The 24873-nt window shown below is 43.7% G+C and overlaps 1 protein-coding gene across 2 annotated transcripts in view; it reads left to right on the top strand.

Moving 5' to 3' along the window:
- The window catches only part of KIZ (kizuna centrosomal protein), a 211252-nt gene that overhangs the window by 58585 nt on the left and 127794 nt on the right, over positions 1 to 24873 (top strand). For both annotated transcript variants that reach the window (XM_068232433.1, XM_068232434.1), the window contains exons 6-7: positions 10301 to 10435; positions 21985 to 22125. In XM_068232433.1, coding sequence (XP_068088534.1) covers positions 10301 to 10435; positions 21985 to 22125 — 276 coding nt within the window. The remainder of the gene's footprint in view (positions 1 to 10300; positions 10436 to 21984; positions 22126 to 24873) is intronic.

The raw sequence follows: 24873 nt of genomic DNA, 5'->3' as shown, positions 1-24873 counted from the left end.
TCTGTTGGGTACATTTTAACTAGAACCTGCGAGAAGTACCCATAAATACTCCACTAGGGATATCTTTGATATGAGGTGAGAAACTGCATGATGCCTTTAGCCTTAAAGAGGAACTATAACCCAAGATTGAACTTCATCCCAATCAGTAGCTGATACCCCCTTTCCTACAATAAATCTTTACCTTTTCCCAAATAAATCATTAAGGGGGTCTGGATGGCTGATATTGTGGTGAAACTCCTCATTGTGTGATGTCATAGCCATGGCCCTGACTGATTCCTATTTGTGAACGCTGGTGCTGTCTAGTTTTTTTCTCGTCTGCCAGTAGAAAAAGATGATGACCCACAGGCTCGTGAATCAAAGAACGATTTACACAACAAATTTCAATCATTTCTTGATCTATCTTCTATTTTTTTAACTTCTCACATTGCAATTAACATTTTTGAGTCCCCCCCCCTCCCCTATTACTATTCTTCAGTAACGTTCCTCTTTCAGGGGTACCCATTGACCTGGAATGTCTGTAGAACTGGGCACTATTGACCTATTTACCAGGCTATAGAGGAATTGTTTTTTAACCATAGACGTTTACGGTACTTACAACACCAATGAATGAACTGTGTCTGCAAGCATTTTGGTCTGCTAGGTTAGATGATAAATATACATCTTAAAGTGTCCATGAACTTCCACAATCACCCAACCCAGAGCTCAAGCAATAACTTCCTGATTGGAAGTTGATTGCAGAGAAGCTATCGGTTTACCACCTTGCACCACTCAATTTTTATTAGTATTCAACACATATCTGTTGAACCACTACTAGCTTTTATACTGATCTATAGAGTAACCAAGCAGCTCAGGGTGACCCAAACTACTAGGAATGTACAGGGAGTGCAGATTTATTAGGCAAATGAGTATTTTGACCACATCATCCTCTTTATGCATGTTGTCTTACTCCAAGCTGTATAGGCTCGAAAGCCTACTACCAATTAAGCATATTAGGTGATGTGCATCTCTGTAATGAGAAGTGGTGTAGTCTAATGACATCAACACCCTATATCAGGTGTGCATAATTATTAGGCAACTTCCTTTCCTTTGGCAAAATGGGTCAAAAGAAGGACTTGGCAGGCTCAGAAAAGTCAAAAATAGTGAGATATCTTGCAGAGGGATGCAGCACTCTTAAAATTGCAAAGCTTCTGAAGCGTGTTCATCGAACAATCAGGTGTTTCATTCAAAATAGTCAACAGGGTCGCAAGAAGCGTGTGGAAAAACCAAGGCGCCCATGAACTGAGAAAAGTCAAGCGTGCAGCTGGCAAGATGCCACTTGCTACCAGTTTGGCCATATTTCAGAGCTGCAACATCACTGGAGTGCCCAAAAAGCACAAAGTGTGCAATACTCAGAGACATGGCCAAGGTAAGAAAGGCTGAAAGACGACCACCACTGAACAAGACACACAAGCTGAAACGTCAAGACTGGGCCAAGAAATATCTCAAGACTGATTTTTCTAAGGTTTTATGGACTGATGAAAGAGAGTGAGTCTTGATGGGCCAGATGGATGGGCCCGTGGCTGGATTGGTAAAGGGCAGAGAGCTCCAGTCTGACTCAGACGCCAGCAAGGTGGAGGTGGAGTACTGGTTTGGGCTGGTATCATCAAAGATGAGCTTGTGGGGCTTTTTCGGGTTGAGGATGGAGTCAAGCTCAACTCCCAGTCCTACTGCCAGGTTCTGGAAGACACCTTCTTCAAGCAGGAAGAAGTCTGCATCCTTCAAGAAAAACATGATTTTCATGCAGGACAATGCTCCATCACACGGGTCCAAGTACTCCACATCGTGGCTGGCAAGAAAGGGTATAAAAGAAGAAAAACTAATGACATGGCCTCCTTGTTCACCTGATCTGAACCCCATTGAGAACCTGTGGTCCATCATAAAATGTGAGATTTACAAGGAGGGAAAACAGTTCACCTCTCCGAACAGTGTCTGGGAGGCTGTGGTTGCTGCTGCACGCAATGTTGATGGTGAACAGATCAAAACACTGACAGAATCCATGGATGGCAGGCTTTGAGTGTCCTTGCAAAGAAAGGTGGCTATATTGGTCACTGATTTGTTTTTGTTTTGTTTTTGAATGTCAGAAATGTATATTTGGGAATGTTGAGATGTTATATTGGTTTCACTGGTAAAAATAAATAATTGAAATGGGTATATATTTGTTTTTTGTTAAGTTGCCTAATAATTATGCACAGTAATAGTTACCTGCACACACAGATATCCCCCTAAAATAGCTAAAACTAAAAACAAACTAAAAACTACTTTCAAAAATATTCAGCTTTGATATTAATGAGTTTTTGGGGTTCATTGACAACATGGTTGTTGTTCAATAATAAAATTATTCCTCAAAAATACAACTTGCCTAATAATTCTGCACTCCCTGTATAGGGGGATAAAAGGAACCAAAAAGCCCTCCTACTAAAAAAGCAAAGCTTGGTGTAATAATTAGCCTTCTTAAAACAGAAGGAAATTTGCAATAATTCAGTTATAAGTGAACATTTGTGGTTACCCACAATGCACTACCACTGAATATGCAAATTATCACTTTTTGCCCTTGTTAAGCCAAGCAAGCATCCAGAACCGCTGGTGTATAGCAAGCCTATAGCTTTAAGTTTTACACAGCCATATCAAACCCACATGTAGACAGCCTGTTTCAGACTTTTGGTCCTCATCAGTACAGTACAGTACAAGGCTGTATGAAATAGGGCTTGGACCAGTACAACAGAGTAACCAAGCAGCTCAGGGTGACCCAAACTACTAGGAATGTATAGGGGGATAAAGGGAACCAAAAAGCCCTCCTACTAAAAAAGCAAAGCTTGGTGTAATTTGCCTTCTTAAAACAGAAGGAAATTTGCAATAATTCAGTTATAAGTGAACATTTGTGGTTACCCACAATGCACTACCACTGAAATTATCCTGATCTATGCAATGCAAATATGTGCAGCTGTTGATCCCATGTGTGATCAATAAAAATGTCCACCTTGCCTGATCACCTTTTGATAGAGAATGTGATTAACAATGATTAATTGAGATGCATGATCTTTTTTTTTGTTTTATTCTTTTTTTCACTAGATTGGAAAAAACAAAAAAATGTAGAGTGTGGCCTGCATTCTACTTTGCCTGACACACGCACAGCGTATAACTCTTGTTTCAGTTCCATTGGGCTGACAGCCATCTGTAATATCTATGGCGATGTCTATTAAACAACATGCCACCAAACGGATCTGCCAGCTGGTCATTGACAGATCAAAATACTATGTCAGTGGACAACTTTAGGAGGTGGTACAGACAAGAAATTCTAATGTCTGTAATGGTCAAAACCTTGACAGAGTTGGTGGTTCAAAACTGTTTTAGTTAGAAGCAAGCTTAAAGAGAATCTGTATTGTTAAAATCGCACAAAAGTAAACATACCAGTGCGTTAGGGGACATCTCCTATTACCCACTGTCACAATTTCGCCGCTCCCCGCCGCATTAAAAGTGGTTAAAAACAGTTTTAAAAAGTTTGTTTATAAACAAACAAAATGGCCACCAAAACAGGAAGTAGGTTGATGTACAGCATGTCCACACATAGAAAATACATCCATACACAAGCAGGCTGTATACACCATTCCTTTTGTATCTCAAGAGATCATTGTGTGTTTCTTTCCCCCTTCTGCTCTCATGCACTGAAGTTTCAGGCTGCTCTTTTCTTCTTGCAAACAGCTTTGCCCTTGTCTGTAATCCTCAGTATGTGAAAGCCCAGCCAGCTCAGAGGACGATTTATCCAGCTTGTAAAAGTTAAGAGAGAAGAGAGAATCTGCCATAATCTAAATAACACACAGGCAGTGTGCAGAGAGGGGCCTGGAGGGGGAAGATGCATCACAGAACCACAACACTGAAGAACTTGGCAGCCTTCCAGACACAGGCTGACAAGTCTGACAAGGGAAAGATACATTGATTTATGAGCAAAACAGACAAATGATAAGCGCTCAAGGATGCACCTGAATTGTAAGCCATCAGTGGCAATGCAGAGCCCCCTAGGGCTGAATACATGCCTCTAATGCAAAACAGATGCAAAATTATGTGCTAACTCTAATCTAAAAATTTGAGAGTGAATTTAAAACAGTGAAGGCAGCTAGCCACTAGTATACTTACATTTAAGTTTGCACAGTGGGAGACATGGCAGCGCTTTCAAACAACCTCATACCTGAATGATTTAACTGCAATGGTGAGCAGAGCTCCAGAAACTGGACTAAATTACACACCCAGCATACACTGCAGGCAAAGAGAGGGAGGGGGAATTAGTGATTAAGCTGCATCAGTGGGCAGAGCTCCAGAAACTGGACTATATTACACACCCTGCATCACTATAGACCAAGGGGGGGTGTTAGCTTCAGTGATAATTAGTGCACAAATTATGACCTAATAGACTTCCCCACGGCGGTGACGTACCCCCTTGGGGAAGACCTACCTCTAACCTAGCAATAAAAACATAATTCCTCGTGCTGCTATTCATAAATGGTATACACATTTCATAAGACAAGCAAAACAGACAAATGATAAGCGCTCAAGGATGCACCTGAATTGTAAGCCATCAGTGGCAATGCAGAGCCCCCTAGGGCTGAATACATGCCTCTAATGCAAAACAGATGCAAAATTATGTGCTAACTCTAATCTAAAAATTTGAGAGTGAATTTAAAACAGTGAAGGCAGCTAGCCACTAGTATACTTACATTTAAGTTTGCACAGTGGGAGACATGGCAGCGCTTTCAAACAACCTCATACCTGAATGATTTAACTGCAATGGTGAGCAGAGCTCCAGAAACTGGACTAAATTACACACCCAGCATACACTGCAGGCAAAGAGAGGGAGGGGGAATTAGTGATTAAGCTGCATCAGTGGGCAGAGCTCCAGAAACTGGACTATATTACACACCCTGCATCACTATAGACCAAGGGGGGGTGTTAGCTTCAGTGATAATTAGTGCACAAATTATGACCTAATAGACTTCCCCACGGCGGTGACTTAGTCCAGTTTCTGGAGCTCTGCTCACCATTGCAGTTAAATCATTCAGGTATGAGGTTGTTTGAAAGCGCTGCCATGTCTCCCACTGTGCAAACTTAAATGTAAGTATACTAGTGGCTAGCTGCCTTCACTGTTTTAAATTCACTCTCAAATTTTTAGATTAGAGTTAGCACATAATTTTGCATCTGTTTTGCATTAGAGGCATGTATTCAGCCCTAGGGGGCTCTGCATTGCCACTGATGGCTTACAATTCAGGTGCATCCTTGAGCGCTTATCATTTGTCTGTTTTGCTTGTCTTATGAAATGTGTATACCATTTATGAATAGCAGCACGAGGAATTATGTTTTTATTGCTAGGTTAGAGGTAGGTCTTCCCCAAGGGGGTACGTCACCGCCGTGGGGAAGTCTATTAGGTCATAATTTGTGCACTAATTATCACTGAAGCTAACACCCCCCCTTGGTGTATAGTGATGCAGGGTGTGTAATATAGTCCAGTTTCTGGAGCTCTGCCCACTGATGCAGCTTAATCACTAATTCCCCCTCCCTCTCTTTGCCTGCAGTGTATGCTGGGTGTGTAATTTAGTCCAGTTTCTGGAGCTCTGCTCACCATTGCAGTTAAATCATTCAGGTATGAGGTTGTTTGAAAGCGCTGCCATGTCTCCCACTGTGCAAACTTAAATGTAAGTATACTAGTGGCTAGCTGCCTTCACTGTTTTAAATTCACTCTCAAATTTTTAGATTAGAGTTAGCACATAATTTTGCATCTGTTTTGCATTAGAGGCATGTATTCAGCCCTAGGGGGCTCTGCATTGCCACTGATGGCTTACAATTCAGGTGCATCCTTGAGCGCTTATCATTTGTCTGTTTTGCTTGTCTTATGAAATGTGTATACCATTTATGAATAGCAGCACGAGGAATTATGTTTTTATTGCTAGGTTAGAGGTAGGTCTTCCCCAAGGGGGTACGTCACCGCCGTGGGGAAGTCTATTAGGTCATAATTTGTGCACTAATTATCACTGAAGCTAACACCCCCCCTTGGTCTATAGTGATGCAGGGTGTGTAATATAGTCCAGTTTCTGGAGCTCTGCCCACTGATGCAGCTTAATCACTAATTCCCCCTCCCTCTCTTTGCCTGCAGTGTATGCTGGGTGTGTAATTTAGTCCAGCTTCTGGAGCTCTGCTCACCATTGCAGTTAAATCATTCAGGTATGAGGTTGTTTGAAAGCGCTGCCATGTCTCCCACTGTGCATACATTGATTTATTACAGAGACTGTGATAGTAGAAAGTGCTGCAATAAGCCAGAACACATTAGAATAGCTTTTGGAACTTGTAGGATGATAAAAAACAGGATGCAATTTTTGTTACGGAGTCTCTTTAAAGAGGAATTTTATAGTAGATAACTTAATAAATAAAATTACTTATTTTTTTACAATGCCATAAAGGATTGGGTGCTGTGCACCTTGGAAAAACACAGACAACGGGAGCCCAATAGTGCAATACATTACTTTGTTTTTTGAGAGAAAAGGGGTGTCAGTAGAAATATACACGCAAGGGTGGGTTGCATAAGAGACAACCAACCACATGAAGCAGGTGGAGAACACATATCCGTCTCCACTTGGGGACCTCCAGGGATGTCTGGATGTAAGGTGATCACACTCTTAGAAAATAAGAAATTGGTGCTACCAGTGGCAAGGCCACTGTAGACCATAACTTCTTCCCCAACTGGGATGTGGAGGAAGTGAGCTAGCATAAGGTGAAGAGGCACCTAGGATGATATAAAACTGAGTTAAAATCGAAAATACTGGTAGTAGAGGTGGCTTACCTCTCAAGACAATGATCAAATGTATCAGCACACTGTTTTAGAATGCTTTATGCTCCTTTTATTGAGCTATGCGTTCCATAAGGATATTGAAGCTGACAATTGTTTCGGGGGCCAAGCAGGGTCCCCCTTCATCAAGGTGTGTGGTTACAACCGCATAGTTCTTAACCAAAGATAACCACACGCCTTGATGAAGGGGGACTGATACATTTGATCATTGTTTCCAATCGGGACATGCCTACGTCCTAGTATCAAGCACCAGACCTACAGTTGATGGAGTGCCTTCTACGACCTTCATATTACCTCTCAAGACGACACACTCAATTTAAAAAAGATAAGTTTTATTTGCAAATATTTTATTGTTTTCAAATTGATTGTGTCGTCTATTCAAATTGATTGTGACGACTAGTTTCTATTTTAACAGGTTTTTTTTACTCTGTTCTATCTCATCCTGGTTGCCCTTCACCCTTGTTGTATATTGTACAATATTAATGTAAAATATTTAGTCAAATATCGAATCTTAATATAGATTTAGTTTATATGTGTCCATTGAAAAACTGATTTACATTCTTATATTTATCAGAGATGCTGGCATCTTTACTACTGGCATGGTGAAACATTTTTTTCCCTCTGTGAATTGAGCAGGATTATCACATGATCTCCCATCACATCCCATGCTCTAGTGGAGAAGGTTGCAAGACATCATAGCCTATCCTAAATATCACTGGGAGGGTGGTAGGATCACACAGCACTATACAGCAATATACAGATACAATAAGTATTTCTGGTGATGAAACAAGGATAATTAAGGTGAAAATGGGTATACTGAATGATTTGTTAAGTTCTACTCTGTCATTATGGTTCCATTTTAATTTTTGTGTTTTTAAGTGTATGTATTGGCAAGGGCTTATCAGACAAGCTTTTCATAAACTGCAACCTGTGATACACCTTGCGCATGCTTAGTAGTAATAGAGAAATACAACACCCATAATATCCATTTCATTCAATAGAGTTTGGTGCTAAAATGGGCAGCTTCTGCTAAATAAAGTCTCCTTGGCAAGGATTTGTGAAGGTGCTTGTAGTCCCTTGAAGGTTGTTCTCAGAAGCAAACACTATCTTCATATAGCAAAATAGCAGAATAATCTCATTTCAGCTCATCGACATTGGTTTACTAAAGACAGGTCTTGTCTTACCAAAATGCTCAGCTTTTATGAAGTGGTGAATGCAAATTTAGTTCTTGGGAAAGCTATAGATGTAGAGTACTTGAACTGTGCAGAGGTTTTTGACACTGTTCCCCACAACAGCCTAGTGCAGAAGCTTAGAATACAGGGACTAGGAGAAAATGTGTATTTGGTTAGAGAACATGTCAATGATAGAGTAACATAGAAGATAAATGGCTTACGGCTGGAAACATCAGACTTGGGGGAGGACATCCCAATACTGGCTGATAACAAGCTTAAAAACGACTCAATGACAAACGGCAGCAGCTAAAGCAAATACAATTCTGGGAGGCATTAAACCGAAAATAAAATCATGAGATGCTAGTATACTACTCCTTCTGTATAAATCACTTGTGAGGCCACATTTGGAGTATAGGATACGGTTTTGGAAACCACTCTATAGGAAGGACATTTAACATACTAGAACAGGTACTAAGATAAGCAACTAAATTAATTAGAGGGATGGAAGATCTCACTTACTAAGAAAGGATGGAAAAACTGGGCTTATTTAGAGTCAATGTTGGAGTCAAAGGATTTATGGACAGACTTCAAATCCCCATCACATGTTTCTTCATGAATCCTCTTCACAGAGCTTTATGAAGAATAAATTGACCATCTCTACAGGTTGATTCTGATGAGATGTGAGCTGTCACATGAATGCAGCAGGACATGGGGTTGGCAGCTAGAAATCCTGGAATTAACCTTTCCCTTTGACTCCTCAGTGGCTTGTACTCAATGACCCTCTTCATACTGGTGATATGCTGCTTCCTTACAGTACATCCAGAACCTTATGCATGTAAGCAGTTCTTTTGGAAAGCATAAACTGTATGTTTTACAATTCTATGCAGACATTATGTTGTATTGTCAATCAAGTTCATGGATATTTTCTGTATTCCAGTATCGCTGATCCTCTAATGGTTGTAGTATAGTTGGGGAGTTTGGAAGAGGCACACCTTGCTGTAGGTAGTTGGATGCAAAGCCACATCGATGCAATACATGAAGTCCAAGGTCAGCTAGCACACCAAAATATGTTTGCAGGAGTGTTTATTCCTTCATACACATGTCAACGCAAATTTTGACAATTGTTTCGGGGCCACGGAGGGTCCCCTTCATCAGAAAGTGGGTACAAGTGCTCGATTAGGCGGATGATGCTTAGAGACACGCAGCGATAACGACCATAATGCCGGATCAGGTATTTAAGATCGCCAACGACTCCCATGCCAAGTGCCGTGAGCATTGGAACTCTCTTTCTAAACCGTCGTGTGATGTCGTGTGTTCCCGCAGGCAGGAAGATGGATTGGGGATCTCTCGTCATCGGATTGTGTCGTCGTGATCCATCTTCCTGCGTGGTTAGGTAAGTATTCAGTTTAACAGTTCTAGAATGCTGGATTTGGTTCCTACTAAAGGTTGTCATAGACATCTCAGTTATGGCCCATTTACACAGTTACTGACTCAACAAGATTAAAAAAAAGTGATGTGGCTCAAAATACACGTTAATGAAGAAAGTAGTAAAAAAAATATAAACATACAGAGGTCATTGTTTCTGGATTTCTCTGAGAAGGTGCTTTTATACCCAGTGTGACGTTGGGGGTTAGCTCTGGGGTTGCAGCTAGCACGCAGGAGACAGGAACTTATATGAAAGTCTAATTTGTTAGGGACTCAGCCACAAACAAATGAACAAAATAGTGCTTTCTTCTCAGCAAACAGAAGATAAAATGCAATTGGCTTACTTCAGCCTGTTGGCAGAGTCCATAGTCCATAGAAAGTCCACTTTGTAAATCTTCTCTTTTGGTAAAGTCCAAACAATAGCAATCCTGGTGTTAACCAAACTAGCAGCTCACCTGCTGAATACTCTAGCACCATGCCCCCCTTCCCAGAGCACTCTTATCTCCTGACAAGGCTGCTTCCAAAACCAAGAATGGACTGGGGGTGGACCAGGAAGGCCCACCCAATTCCTTCCCTCCTGTTCCAGAGCTTTAGGACCCTGCAACCAAACAAAACAATGGCAACCAATGGTCGCCAAAACTACCCTGAGCTCTTTCCCCAGTCCACACCTGTTTCCAAAAAGGACACTTGCAGAAAATAAAGGGAAACATACCTTCCATCCAGGACTTGTCCCTTGAGTCCTGTACACCAGCAATCATTTTTGTCTATGCAGCAATAGAAATAATAAACAGAGTCATTTAAACAATTAAATATTTTTTTTAAAACATTTTTTTAGGAATAACTTGTCTGACAAAGGATTCATCCATTTGCTCCAGTCAATAGAAGATCTGATATTACAGATGGGATCTAATGACTTCCAGCTCTACCAGAATGCCAGCTTAACTCCCAGCAAACGGGATCATCTTGTGAGGTATGACTTTGTCAGTGTGTGGAATCCACCAGAAAAAAAATCCTTTCAAGAAGTGTCTGCAAACAGAATCAAAATTTATTTCAAAAATGTCAGGACAATGTGTGTGGAATCCCCCTTGAGGAGATGGACTAGTCCAAAACCTGTCGGTTCTGTCAGGTTTTAACTGCCACTTTTTTTCACTGTAGCGCTCCTTTAAATATAGTAGAACGTGTGTGTGTGTGTGTGTGTGTGTGTGTGTGTGTGTGTGTGTGTGTGTGTGTGTGTGTGTGTGTGTGTGTGTGTGTGTGTGTGTGTTTGTGATCTTTTTTTTTTTTTTTTTTTTTAACAAATCAATTGAATTGTATTGATTTGCACAAAAAAAAAAAAAAAAGAAGAAGAAAATTACAGATTGTGAAACAGCACAGAGACTCTCTGAGACAACAAGAGTAATTTATACAGGGTGGGCCATTTATATGGATACAACTTAATAAAATGGGAATGGTTTGTGATATTAACTTCCTATTTGTGGCACATTAGTATATGTGAGGGGGGAAACTTTTCAAGATGGGTGGTGACCATGGCGGCCATTCTGAAGTTGGCCATTTTGAATCCAACTTGTTTTTTCAATAGGAAGAGGGTCATGTGACACATCAGACTTATTGGGAATTTCACAAGTAAAACAATGGTGTGCTTGGTTTTAATGTAACTTTATTCTTTCATGAGTTATTTACAACTCATGAAAGAACAAAGTTATTTACAAGTTTCTCTTTGTTTATAGTCATTGACATGTTGCCGAGATTAACACGTGAGGAGTGGATAGAAATTGTGTTGATGTCTGGTGAACGCAGTAACCGGGTCATTGCAGCAGATTTCAATGCAAGACACCCTACGAGACCACCTATCTCCCATGGTACAGTTAGAAAACTGCTTGCTAAGTTTCGTGAAACTGGTTCAGTGTTGGATTTGCCAAAATGTGGACGCATGAAATATGTTACTATTGAAGAAACATCAGTGGCTGTCCTAGCTTCATTCCGCAATAGCCCACAGCGTAGCACTCGCCGCATGTCACTGGAGAGTGGCATTAGTCGAACATCCCTTCGGCGGATATTAGCTACTCACAAATGGCATCCTTACAAACTCCAGCTACTGCAGCATCTCAACGAGGATGACACAGATCGGCGCACTGAATTATCATAATGGGCAAAACAAAAATTGGAACAGGACCCTCGGTTTACGCAAAAGATTTTGTTTAGTGAGGAGGCAAACTTTTATGTGAATGGTGAAGTTAACAAACAAAACCACCGCTATTGGTCTGACACTAACCCACATTGGATAGATCCCTCCACGACTGTTGGAACAAACAAATTATGGTATGGTGTGGTACAGTGCTGTCCAACTTCATGGGCATGGAGGGCCATTTTTTTTTCAGACCCCATGGTGGAGGGCCAAAGGTTCTTGCTAGAGCCGCAGGACCGACCCCCCCCCCCCCCCCCCCCCCCCGGAAAAAATGCAATTAAAGGATAATTAGATTGGCAGCACTTTGCACAAAATGCAATTTAAAATAATAGTGAAGTTAAAACACGAGGGTACCATTGAGCGGCGCGCGTAGCGCGCCGCGCCGAAAAATGGGTGTGGCCATGGACCAGAATGCGGGTGTGGCCACGGGTGGAGACAAATTTACATGAACTTAGCAATGTGGGACATTAGATTAGGATAGTGGTGGTGAACCTTTTGGAGGCCGAGTGTCCAAACTGCAACCCAAAAGTCACTTATCGCAAAGTGGCAACAGCAATTTAAACTACATACAAACGTTTTAACTCATACATGAACATTATGGAAAATCCAAGTTGAAAATAAACTGTGAAGATAAACAATTTCATCCATCCTACTCCTGAAAAATGTGGGGTTTTTTTTAGAACCTCCCAGTTTTATTTTCCGTTTTAAAAAGCTAAAAAAGTAGGTTTAATGCTATTGTCTCATGATGACGATTCAGCTTTTCCATAGTCTCACAGTTCGCAATCATGTGACCCCCAACAAGACAAATTCAGCAATCATGAGGCCCCCAACAAATCATGAGGCCCCCAACAAGACAAATTCAGCAATCATGATGCCCCCAACAAGACAAATTTAGCAATCATGAGGCCCCCAAAAAATCATGAGGCCCCCAACAAGACACATTCAGCAATCTTGAGGCCCCTAACAAGACAAATTTAGCAATCGTGATGCCCCCAACAAATCATGAGGCCCCCAACAAGACAAATTCAGCAGTCATGAGGCACATAAATAGACAGCATTTCACATAAATAAGCAGAATGCCCCTTTAGTGACAGGTGCCCCCCACTTAGATAGTGACAGGTGCCCCCCACTTAGATAGTGACAGGTGCCCCCCACTTAGATAGTGACAGGTGCCCCCCACTTAGATAGTGACAGGTGCCCCCCACTTAGATAGTGACAGGTGTCCCCCCCCCAGCTAGATAGTGACAGGTGTCCCCCCCCCAGTTAGATAGTGACAGGTGCCCCCCCAGTTAGATAGTGACAGGAGCCCCCCCAGTTAGATAGTGACAGGTGCCCCCCCAGTTAGATAGTGACAGGTGCCCCCCCAGTTAGATAGTGACAGGAGCCCCCCCAGTTAGATAGTGACAGGTGCCCCCCCAGTTAGATAGTGACAGGAGCCCCCCCAGTTAGATAGTGACAGGAGCCCCCCCAGTTAGATAGTGACAGGTGCCCCCCCAGTTAGATAGTGACAGGTGCCCCCCCAGTTAGATAGTGACAGGAGCCCCCCCAGTTAGATAGTGACAGGAGCCCCCCCAGTTAGATAGTGACAGGAGCCCCCCCAGCTAGTGACAGGTGCCCCCACCAGTAGCGAGCCCGTTACCTCTGGGGCTGGCCTCTCCTGTGTCCCCGCTGGCCTCTCCGGTGTCCCCGCTGGCCTCTCCGGTGTCCCCGCTGACGATGCCGCTGCTGCCTCACAGATCAGACCTCACAGATCGCGGCGACTGAAGCAAGCAGAGCGCGCGCATGACACCCGCGCGGCAGAACGTCACATGCGGAAGTGACTAATGATTCACTTCCGCATGTGACGTACTCCGTGCGGGTACCATGCGCCCTCTGTTTACATCAGTCGCCGCGATCTGTGAGGTCTGATCTGTGAGGGAGCAGCAGCAGGGGGACATAGGAGAGGCAGCGGCAGCAGGGGGACATAGGAGAGGCCAGCGGGGACACCGGAGAGGCCAGCGGGGACACAATAAGAGGGAGCAGGCATGGCGCCCATAGCGCAAGCCATGCCTGCATCCCAGGGAGACGAGCGGGCCGCAGCAGGTGGCCTGGCGGGCCGGATGCGGCCCGCGGGCCGCCAGTTGGACAGCACTGGTGTGGTATATGGGGTAGAAAGATAGTGGGGCCATTCTTCATCAATTTAAACCTCAAGGCCACTGGAAATGCGAAATTGCTACATGATGATGTGTTTCCCTCTTTATGCACTGAAGCTGGCACGTTCCCTGAGTTTTTCCAGCAAGATGGTGCACCACCACATGATGGGTGTCAGTTCCGAGTATTCCTAGATGAACAGTTTCCTGGAAAGTGGATTGGTCATCGTGGGCCAGTTGAATGGCCCCCAAGGTCTCCCGATCTGACCCCCTTAGACTTTTATCTTTTGGGTCATCTGAAGGCAATGGTATATGCTGTGAACATACGAGATGTGCAGCACCTGAAACTACGGATACTGGAAGCCTGTGCTAGTTTTTTCCTGCGGCGTTGCTATCAGTGTGTGAAGAGTGGGAGAAGAGGGTTGCATTGACAATCCAACACAATAGGCAGCATATTAAACACATTTTATAAGTGATCGGAAACTTGTAAATAACTCATGAAATAATAACGTTAGGTTTAAACCAAGCACACCATTGTTTTTCTTGTTAAATTCCCAATAAGTGTGATGATGTGTCACATGACCCTCTTCCTATTGAAAAAGCAAAAGTTGGATTCAAAATGGCCGCTATGGTCACCACCCATCTTGAAAAGTTTCACCCCTCACATATACTAATGTGCCACAAACAGGACGTTTGCCACAAACAGGAAGCCCACCCTGTACAATGCACCTGTTATATAACAGTAATATTTTTATAGTGCTTTTCTCCCTGGGGACTCAAAGCGCTGTGACCCTGCATTATGCAGTCTCAAAGGCTCGGGAAAAGAGGTGAGTTTTTAGCCTTTTTTTAAAGCTGTCCAGAGAAGGAGCCTCTCGTGCTGACTGTGGAATTCAGTTCCATAGAGTAGGGGCTGCATAGGAAAAGGCCCGAGCACCAAATGTTAAGTGTGTCCTGGGAATAATCAGCTTCATCTTGTTGGCAGAACGGAGGGTGCGGGGAGAGGCATAAAGTTCCAATGGATCTGCTATGTATTTGGGTCCCATGTGATTTACAGCCTTGAATGTCAGCAGGCAGATCTTAAAATGGATTCTCCATTTTACTGGCAACCAGTGGAGAGTTTGCAGTACTGGGGTGATGTGTGAGCTGCGGGGGCATTGGCTAGGAGTCTGGCTGCAGCATTCTGTACTAGTTGTAAGGGGCGCAGAACCTTATTTGTAGATCCGGTGAACAGGGCGTTGCAGTAGTCTAGGCGGGAGGATACAAATGCATGAACCAGGACAGGTAGGTCTTCAGCTGGGATAAGATGTTTGATTCTTGCTATATTTCTTAGATGGAAGAAGGAAGACTTGACAACAGCTGATACCTGCTGTCTGAGTTTTAGATTTCCATCGAGGATCACCCCAAGGTTTCGCACAGAGTCTTTATACAGTACGGTATCTCCCCAATTGCTATGAATTTGAGAAGAAAAAGAACAGTACCTGGCACCAAATGCAGCAGGGCAGACACACCGGACCCAGGACAAAGAGCGTGCTCATCCACGAGTTTGTTGTATCCAGTAGATTTGAAGGCAAGAAAAGGGGGCACCGCTTCTTTAAAATTCCTTTATTCCGGTGGGGGAAAAAGCAGGTACACAGCAGTGGGGGTAAAAAGAGCTGTTTCACTGGTTTAAACCAGCTTCTTCAGAGGCAGAGTGTACCACTCTGCCTCTGAAGAAGCTGGTTTAAAGGGAACCTTAACTGGTGGGGGAAAAAAATTCACTTACCTGGGGGCTTTCCCAAGCCTCCTGCAGCCGTCCTGTGCCAGTGCCGGCCCTTCGGTGCCCTCCGGTCTCCCTCCGCGGCTAAGTTTCGTTTTCGGCCGACTGCCAGTCGTCCTCGGGCAAAGCGTCCTCTTCTTCCGCATTCCCCGTCGTAAAGAGCCGTAAATCGCGTCTGCATGACGAAGAGGGCGCTTTGCCCGAGGACGACTGGCAGTCGGCCGAAAACGAAACTTAGCCGCGGAGGGAGACCGGAGGGCCCCGAAGGCCCCGAAGGACCGGCGCGGGCACAGGACGGCTGCAGGAGGCTTGGGAAAGCCCCCAGGTAAGTGATTTTTTTTTTCCCACCAGTTAAGGTTCCCTTTAAACCAGCGAAACACCTGTCAGGCTCTTTTTACCCCCACTGCTGTGTACCTGCTATTTCCGCCACCGAAATAAAGGAATTTTAAAGAAGCGGTGCCCCCTTCAAATCTACTCCCCAATTGCTAGTTTGAGGTGATGAGCGTTTTAAACTTTATCCATCATGTGTGGACCACCTATCACCAACACCTCTGTTTTGTCAGCATTCAGCCTCAACCAGCTGGTGTTCATCCAATTTTGTAAATCCACTAGACACGCATTTATGGATGCTGATGGGTCTTGGGTGCCAGACTTGAAGGACAGATACAGTTGTGTGTCATCTGCATAACAATGGTATCCTAGGCCATAGTTCTGGATTATTTTGCCCAGTGGGAGCATGTAGACTGCAAAGAGTAATGGTGATAGTACAGAACCCTGTGGAACTCCATAGGCAAGTGGCACTGGATTAGAGTAATGTGTGCCCAGACATACTTGCTGTGTCCTGCCAGATAGGAAGGTCTGAAACCAGCTAAGAACAGTACCCCTTAGGCCACAGTAATTCTGCAGTCGCTGGATTAGTATTTCATGATCCACAGTATCAAATGCTGCAGACAAGTCAAGAAGAATCAGAATTGAGCAATCACCCTTGTCCCTTGCAGTAAGTAGATCATTCATTACTCGGACTAATGCCGTTTCAGTGCTGTGCCTTTTCCTGAATCCTGACTGAAAAGTATCAAAGATGTTGTTATCTGTAAGCCTGGCTTCTAGCTGGTTGGCGACTGCTTTCTCGATAACTTTTGATAGGAATGGTAAGTTCGCCACAGGTCTGTAGTTGGTTACAGAATCAGGATCTAGTGATGGTTTCTTCAAGAGGGGTTTTATGATTGCTTTCTTTAGTTCTTATGGGAAAAGTCCACTTTGAAAGGAGCACTGAGTGATTTTGTGAAGTGTTGGCCTGATCAGCATTGTACTTCATATCTTATATATAAATACAATGAAATAATTCATTATAAGTATGCTTACTACTGGCATATTAAAGTGGACCTGAACTCAGAACTTCTCTCTGCTCTAAAAGATACACAACAGTATAATAACCTTTAGGGCCCATTTCCACTTGTGCGGTGCAAATTCGCCACGGAAAACGCGAAAATGAATTTGCATGTGGATGCAAATTTTACCACGAATTCGTGTACGTTTTTGCATATGTTAGTAAGTATGCGAATTTAACCATGTCAGTGTCTGTGTGCTTTTAGGGCCCTTCTCCACTAGAGCGATTGCGAATGCTGAATCGCAAAATCGCTAGTGATTATAAAATTGCTAGGGTTGTTACTTTATCATAGAAGTCACGAGAAGTATTTTCCACTACAGTGATTCGATTTGGAAATCGCAATCGCTTTCTGGAGCGATTTTTACAATGATAATGCAATGCAAATGAAAATCGCAATTGCATAAAATAATTAATGAAAAATCGCAATCGCTGGTGTTTGTGAGTTGTGATTGCGATTGCTAGTGGAAAAGGGCCCTTACATTGAATTTAGGCGAAAACGTAAGCGAATTTGCATGGAAAATTTGCATAGCGAAAACGCATGCGAATTTCCTATTAAATACATTGTATGCGAATCGCACACCTCCTTGCGGTGTGCGAATTCTGATGGCTCTGCCTTGCAGATTTTTCCTGCACACAAAACCGCACAGGATTTCTGACAAGTGGAAACAGGCCCATCCACTTGTATTGGTTATGCTAATCTGCATGCAGAAAACGCATGTAGTTTCACGATAGTGGAAACGGGCCCTTAAACAAAAAAAACTTTTCTTTGTTACAGCTGATACAAATCCTACAATAACTCTGCACAGTTTCTACTTCCTGATTCATGGAAGCAGACATATTGTTTACAGCCTGTACTTTCCAATGGGCTTATCTGCTTATCTGCCATAGGAAGTCATGTGACACAGGAGGAGATCAAATTACAACTAGTGATTAGACACAAATGAGGGGGAATGACACAGGCTAAACTCTTTTAATACATACAGGGTGCATTTCTGTTATATTTTCCTTGTGTCCTGTGCAAGAGTTCAGCTCCACTTTAAGACATGTATGCACAAGGAGGGCAATACATTGAGCTCCGTATCAGGGCCACCCATGACAGATGACAGTAGGTTAAAGAAAGAGAAAAGGGAAAGAAGTAGAAGAGGAAACTAATATAGGCGAAAAGAAAAAGGATAGGATTAGCTCTGTTCCTCCTTTGGTAACCAAATCCCTCTGTCCCTCTTTATCCCTCATTTGTCCCTCTTTCACGACTCGGGTACAGATTTATGTAAATGCATGTATTTTTCTACTGAAAAAGGAGTTTAATTGACTTCCTTCCTCTAGGTTGATATATTTCTTATTTTCCAACGTTAATATGAAGGAAATGAACCCGGGTAGAAAGGACCAAGTGTGGTGTGAATTATAAAACAACATATTTATCTTATAGAAGTCTTTATAGCATGCGTGACTGGGGGTGTGTCAGGGGCGTGGCTAGATGTGTGGCTTAAATGTCCCTCTTTTGGATCCCAGAAAGTTAGGAAGTATGCAAATTCCCAACATTTATAGCCTGGAATGCTGCGTGTCATCCCAGTATGCCAGCAGAAACTTTTACATTTTAGAAAGCATCTGTTTCTAAATGTGCGCATTAGTAATACAATCTTGTCACTTCTATGTAATATGGATTACCTATAGTATCCATTCTATGTATATACACTCAGTTTACCCTTCTGCTACATAGATTTGGTAAGATTGTATAATCCAGATTGCAACATTGATGGGCACCTACCAGAGCAGGATCACCCATAAGGCATGGCAGGCGTCTAGGGCCCAATGGGTGTCAGGGGGCCCAACTCCCACTTTCTCTGACCCTTTTTCCATCTTAGATTATCAAAAGGACTATCAGGAGGAGCCATCTTAATCCATCTCTGGCATCTACTGCTTTGTGTGAACAAGAAAAGTTTAAATCAATTCTGTCCAATCCCAGTGTAAACAGAAAACGGCCATAAAATCTGATATGTTAACCACTTAAGGACCAGGGGTGTTTTCTTTTATATGTGCTGCGTGGGCTCTCCAGCCCACAGCACAGATCTGGATTGAGCCAGGGCGATCAGACTTCCCCCCCCCCCCTTTTTCCTCCACTAGGGGGATGTCCTGCAGGGGGGGTCTGATCGCCGCCAGCTATTTCGGCCTAGCCGGGAGGGCTCCTCAAAGCCCCCCCTCTGCACCGTTTTTCGTCCTCCCTCTGTTTCCCTCCCTCCCCTCCTTCCCCTGGGCGGCACAGGATGGCGATCCGTCCTGCGCCGCCTCTGATAGGCCTCTGATAGGCTTCAGCTTCAGAGGCCGGGGATCGCCAATCTCCTTTACGGCGCGGTATCATGTTTTCATTTCGTCTGCGAGCCGCGATCGGAGGCTCGCAGGCAGTTCACGGAGACACCCTCTGTGAACTGACATGGAAAGGCCGTTTCCATGCAAAACCACTTAACACCTAGGTCCGCCGATCGGCTGACCGTGGTCGTTAAGTAGTTAATCAGTTAAGTACGAAGCTGCCTTGACATTGGATATAACATATGCATGTTTAATCTTATGTTTTATTTATAATAAACATGATGTGAGGTGTTCATTTAAAGTAACCAATCCAGGACCATAGAAGAAAGAGAAGTTCTGCACGATGTCTGTAGCAAAAAATAGTCCAACTTTATTAACCTCCCTGGCGGTTTATTTATTTTGCCAGGGAGGCTGTGGGAGGGTTTTTTTTAAATTAAAAAAAAAATATTTCATGCAGCCAACTGAAAGTTGGCTGCATGAAAGCCCACTAGAGGGCGCTCCTGAACCGTACTTTCGATCGCCTCCGGCGATCGAAAGTAACAAGATAGGCCGCAATGAGCGGCCTATCTTGTTTCGCTTTCCTCGTCGCCATGGCGACGAGCGGAGTGACGTCATGGACGTCAGTCGACGTCCTGACGTCAGAGCCGCCCGATCCAGCCCCTAGCGCCGGCCGGAACTGTTTGTTCCGGCTGCGCTGGGCTCGGGCGGCTGGGGGGACCCTCTTTCGCCGCTGCACGCGGCGGATCGCCGCGGAGCGGCGGCGATCGGGCAGCACACGCGGCTGGCAAAGTGCCGGCTGCGTGTGCTGCTTTTTGCAGAATGAAAATCGGCCCAGCAGGGCCTGAGCGGCGACCTCCGGCGGCATACCCCGAGCTCAGCTCGGGATTACCGCCAAGGAGGTTAAAGGGGTTTTTACCCTAACGGACGAGCGATTTTCACCTTTCAGTGCTCATCCCTTTCATTTGCCAATAGCTTAATCACTACTAATCACAATGAAATGATCTATATCTTGTTTTTTTCACCACCAATTAGGCTTTTTGGGGTTGATATTTGTTTTCAGTAATTACTTTATTTTCTATGCATTTTAAAGGGAAAAACAAGGAATAAATGAAAAAATACACTATTTCTCCAATTTCATCCCCTATAGTTTTAATATAAACACTGCTACTGTACATAAAACCCACACATTTTATCTGCCTATTTGTCCTGGTTATCACAAGATTTTAATTATGTCCCTAGTACAAAGTATGGTGATAATTTATTTGAAAATTAAGGTGTATTTTTTCTATGGTGGTTTTTTTCTCTCACTAATCTCATGTGCACGCGCACGAGAGCGTGCACGGCACAGTGGCAGCAGCACTGTTTGACTTCTAAAAACGTCCTGGAGCCGTTAAGAGGCTCTAGCAGGATGTTTTTATAAGTTTGTTTGTCATTAAAGGGACTCCGAGCAGTGGCCAAATTTAAAAGAATACACTTACCTGGGGCTTCTTCCAGCTCACTGTAGGCGGCGAGGTCCCCCGGCGTCCTCCTGGCTCCTCTCCTTCAGTCTCCGCCGGCCTCCGTTACCGGAGTCACCCGGTGTCACTCGGGTCGGGAGTCGGAACGGCTCTTCCTGGTTAATGACGCAATGCGTTATCACGCTGGCCGGCGTTACAGGTCTGCGCATGCGCAGGTTTTCTTCGCCACCTACACTGTAGGCGGCAGGACCTCGCCGCCTACAGCGAGCTGGAAGAAACCCCAGGTTAATGTATTCTTTTAAATTCGGCCACTGCCCGGAGTCCCTTTAAGTGGTTAAAGTAACCAATCCAGGGCCATAGAAGAGAGCGAAGTTCCGCTCGATGTCTGTAGCAAAAATAGTCCAACTTTATTAAATCAGCTTAAAACCCAAACAGCCAGGTAACCAACATGTTTCGGACCTACTGGTCCTTAATCATAGCTATGCTATATTATGCTGTGATTAAGAACTAGTAGATCCGAAACATGTCGGTAACCTGGCTGTTTGGGTTTTAACCCGATTTAATAAAGTTGGACTATTTTTGCTACAGACATCGTGCAGAACTTCTCCTTCTATGTCTGTGAGTTCAAGTCGCATGGTTCCAGCACTGTCGTAGCTGCAGAGGTAGAACGGATTTCACCTCTGCTGCAGAGGTAGAATGGAATTCACCTCACTTTAAAGGATACCCGAAGTGACATGTGACATGATGAGATAAACATGTGTATGTACAGTGCCTAGCACACAAATAACTATGCTGTGTTCCTTTTTTTCTTTCTCTGCCTGAAAGAGTTTAATACCAGGTATGTAAGTGACTACAGCGTGACCCTCACTGATAAGAAATTCCCATTTTTAACCTCTTTCTTGCTCTCAGAACCCATTTTCTGCTAGGAATGTGTTTTATAGTTGGAATTTTTGGAATCAGTGAGGGTCACACTGTAGTCACTTGCTGTCTGAGTCAGGACTGAGTCAGCCACTTACATACCTGATATTTAACTCTTTCAGGCAGAGAGAGAAAAAAAAGGAAGACAGCATAGTTATTTGTGTGCTAGGCACTGTACATACACATGTCTATCTCATCATGTCACATGTCACTTCGGATATCCTTTAACCCATCCAGGGTACTGCATTATCTCTTTAGTAAAACACCAAAATCTCTGTGTCGGTCACTGAGAAACCATCCATACTAACGTACCTTTTATAACTTGTTACTGAATTTGTCTCAATATGTGCTTGTTATAGCTTGGTGTGTGCTTTATATTCTAGCCTTTGTAATCAGTTGAAGACTTTGAGAAAAGAAGACCTGGAAGCCTGTTGTGCACTTGTTGTTCAGCACCTTCAGACAGAAGAAAAACAATCTTTGCTTGAGAAATCCAATCACAAGCACAACAGTGAAAAGGAAGAGAGGTAGGTGTTGGTTCCATAGAAAATACATTCAGCTCATTAACTACTTTCGCCTTTTAGACATTGCTATTACATGCAAAAGGCTGCTGCTCTATTGCGAGCGGCTGCGCGCCCCCGTTCCGCTCCTCGTTAGCCCGGAGATCAATGAGTGGGAACACATTCGGTAAAAAATAATAGGGCAGTAAAATGATGCATTTGGTATTTTACTTTTTTTTTTTCCAAAATTCACTAAAATTTTCACACATACGGTAATAGTTTGGTAATTTACCGAAAAACATGGCTTTTTGGTAAAAGGTCTATCCAGTTGTGGAAAGGGTCTTGGCAGCAAGCTGTATTCTGCTACTGGGATGTTCTCCCACTTTTGTCCAGAGTTGAGATGATTTTTTTAGGTGGTCTGCCTAAAACATGAGCCGCTTCTTTCCAAGTTACTGCTTGTGACAGCGTACAAGAGTTAAAAGGCATCCCTTTAGATCTGCATGCTTCCTGTAGTGCTTTTTGACTCTCTTTATCATTTGTTTTCCTGTGCACAACTAAAGGGTTACAGGTAAGCCTCTGTGAATATGCTTTGCTCCTTCATCTTGTGTTTTGTTTACTTTCTGATGTCCCATCCGGCAGTACAGTCGTACCAATGGAGTAAGTAGTAGAGTAGAATGAGGCGGCTTCTCCTATTGGCTGTCTCCTTGTTGGTATGTGACATCAGTCTGTACATGCCAATGGGAATAGGGAGGAAGCACCATCATGGAGTCACAGGAGGCCCATGAGGCTGATGTGCTTAAAGAGAGACTGCGGCATTTGGGCTGGTGAATGACACTCCATTTTGCTTATTTTGCTTGTGTGTGTATAGATTAGGGGGGGAGGGAGGGTTTGCATATAATGCTTCTATCTGAAGGGAAATACCTACTACTGCAATCTGAGGGGTCTAAAGGTGCATACACACGCCATACTTTTTCATACTGCGGGTCAACTATGGGTCGTCAGACCCGCCCACGGGGCGGTCGTTCTGACGACAGTTGCACGTGAGAGCAAGCTGTTATCAGACTGATAAGATGGATTTTGACTGATCCGCTCGACGAAAAAGTCTGGAGTGTGTACGCGCCTTAACTAATACTTTCTGAGGAGCCCTACCTAATGCTGCTATCTGAGAGGCTCTGCCTAATACTACCATCTGAATAGTCCGAACTAAACCTACTATCTGAGGGGAATGTCTGATGCTACTGTCTAAAGCCCCATCTACACGATACGATTCTTTGTATGATTCGATTACGATTCTATTTACGATCTGATTAAATCCGACATGTCCGATCGGGATTCGATTCAATTCGTCATTGTTTTGCAATGGCGAATTGAATCTAATCGAATCCCGATCGGACATGTCAGATTTAATCGGATCGTAAATAGAATCGTAATCAAATCGTACAAAGAATCGTATCGTGTAGATTGGACTTTAGAGGCTTTACCTAATACTGTTATCTGAAGAGTCAGCTGGTTGACTCTTCTCTTTGGCAGGCACAAAAGCTGTATAATTTACTCTGAAGGACACACATGGCTACCTAATACTAAACTCTGGGAGACACTCATGCCTACTTAATAGTATGACCTGTGGTGCATACATGGCTACCTAATAGTTCGATTTACACATGTGGGTACCTAACCCTGCTTTGTGGAGGACATGCATAACTTCATAATATTGCTATCTAGGGGTCTCATATGGCTGACAAAAACTGATCTGTATGTTTTCAATGGCTACCTAATATTGATATTTGGGGGTCATATGTGGCTATCATAGGGCTCAAGGCTACTTAATTTATGTATCTGGCTTTTTAATTATTTTATCTTGGGAATATCTGGCTACCCAATTCTGCATTGGAACCTAGAGGTCTACAGCTTTGCCACTGATGGCTGCCACTTAGGCTGGTCATCTGCTGTCCAGCAGATCTTACTTGACCAGTGCTGCCAAAACTCAGGGGCCTTCCACACTGGTGCGGTGTGGTGAGTCATTTTACCGCACCTCACCGCTATGCCAATGAAAGTCTATTGGCGCTTTCATACAGCATGTGGTGCGTTGCACCAGAATTCACTGATCTACCATGAGCACATACCTACATTGCTGCGCGACCTCTACAACGACCTACGGCGGCCTGTGATGGACCGGAAGTCACATAAGTCTATGGTTGTGCAGGGATTTAAAAAATGATGGCGGTGCGTTGTGCATTCGCAGAAGCATATTTTTACAATACGCTTCCGTGCACTTCCATATTTCCAAAACAGGAAGTGAGCACAAGCAAGCCTCTCTTCCTGTTTGGCTGTTGGCCAGAACGGGTTTAACGCGGTAATCCCCGAAGGCCAGTTTTTGACGGTGCGGTGTAGCTCTCGGGCAGCATCGCTGACGCCAGTTTGCAGTGTGAAACCAGGCCTCAGAGAAATCACATCTGCCTTGAACGCAGTGTTATATAGGATCTACAGGGCCTTTTTAAAATGCTATATCCATGTAACCCTATTATGTTACATTCCAATAACATGATAATGTGATCCCATTATTTTTGCCGCCATTTTCCATTTCTGAAACTGGGTGATTTTAAATGAGCAGGAAATACTCAAGCATCCACAAACGTAAATATCATTTGCATACATACATAGAAATAATTTACAGGACTTACTGCGGGATAATTTATAGAAATTATTGCACAACAATGGAACAGTTACCATAGAAACACACTGTGAAAAGCAGCGGAGGATAAAACCATGGTACAA

Source organism: Hyperolius riggenbachi, chromosome 4 (genome assembly GCF_040937935.1).
Source record: "Hyperolius riggenbachi isolate aHypRig1 chromosome 4, aHypRig1.pri, whole genome shotgun sequence".
Lineage (NCBI taxonomy): Eukaryota > Metazoa > Chordata > Amphibia > Anura > Hyperoliidae > Hyperolius > Hyperolius riggenbachi.
Note: the sequence above shows the minus strand (reverse complement) of the source record. Positions and strands in the feature narration are given on the sequence as shown.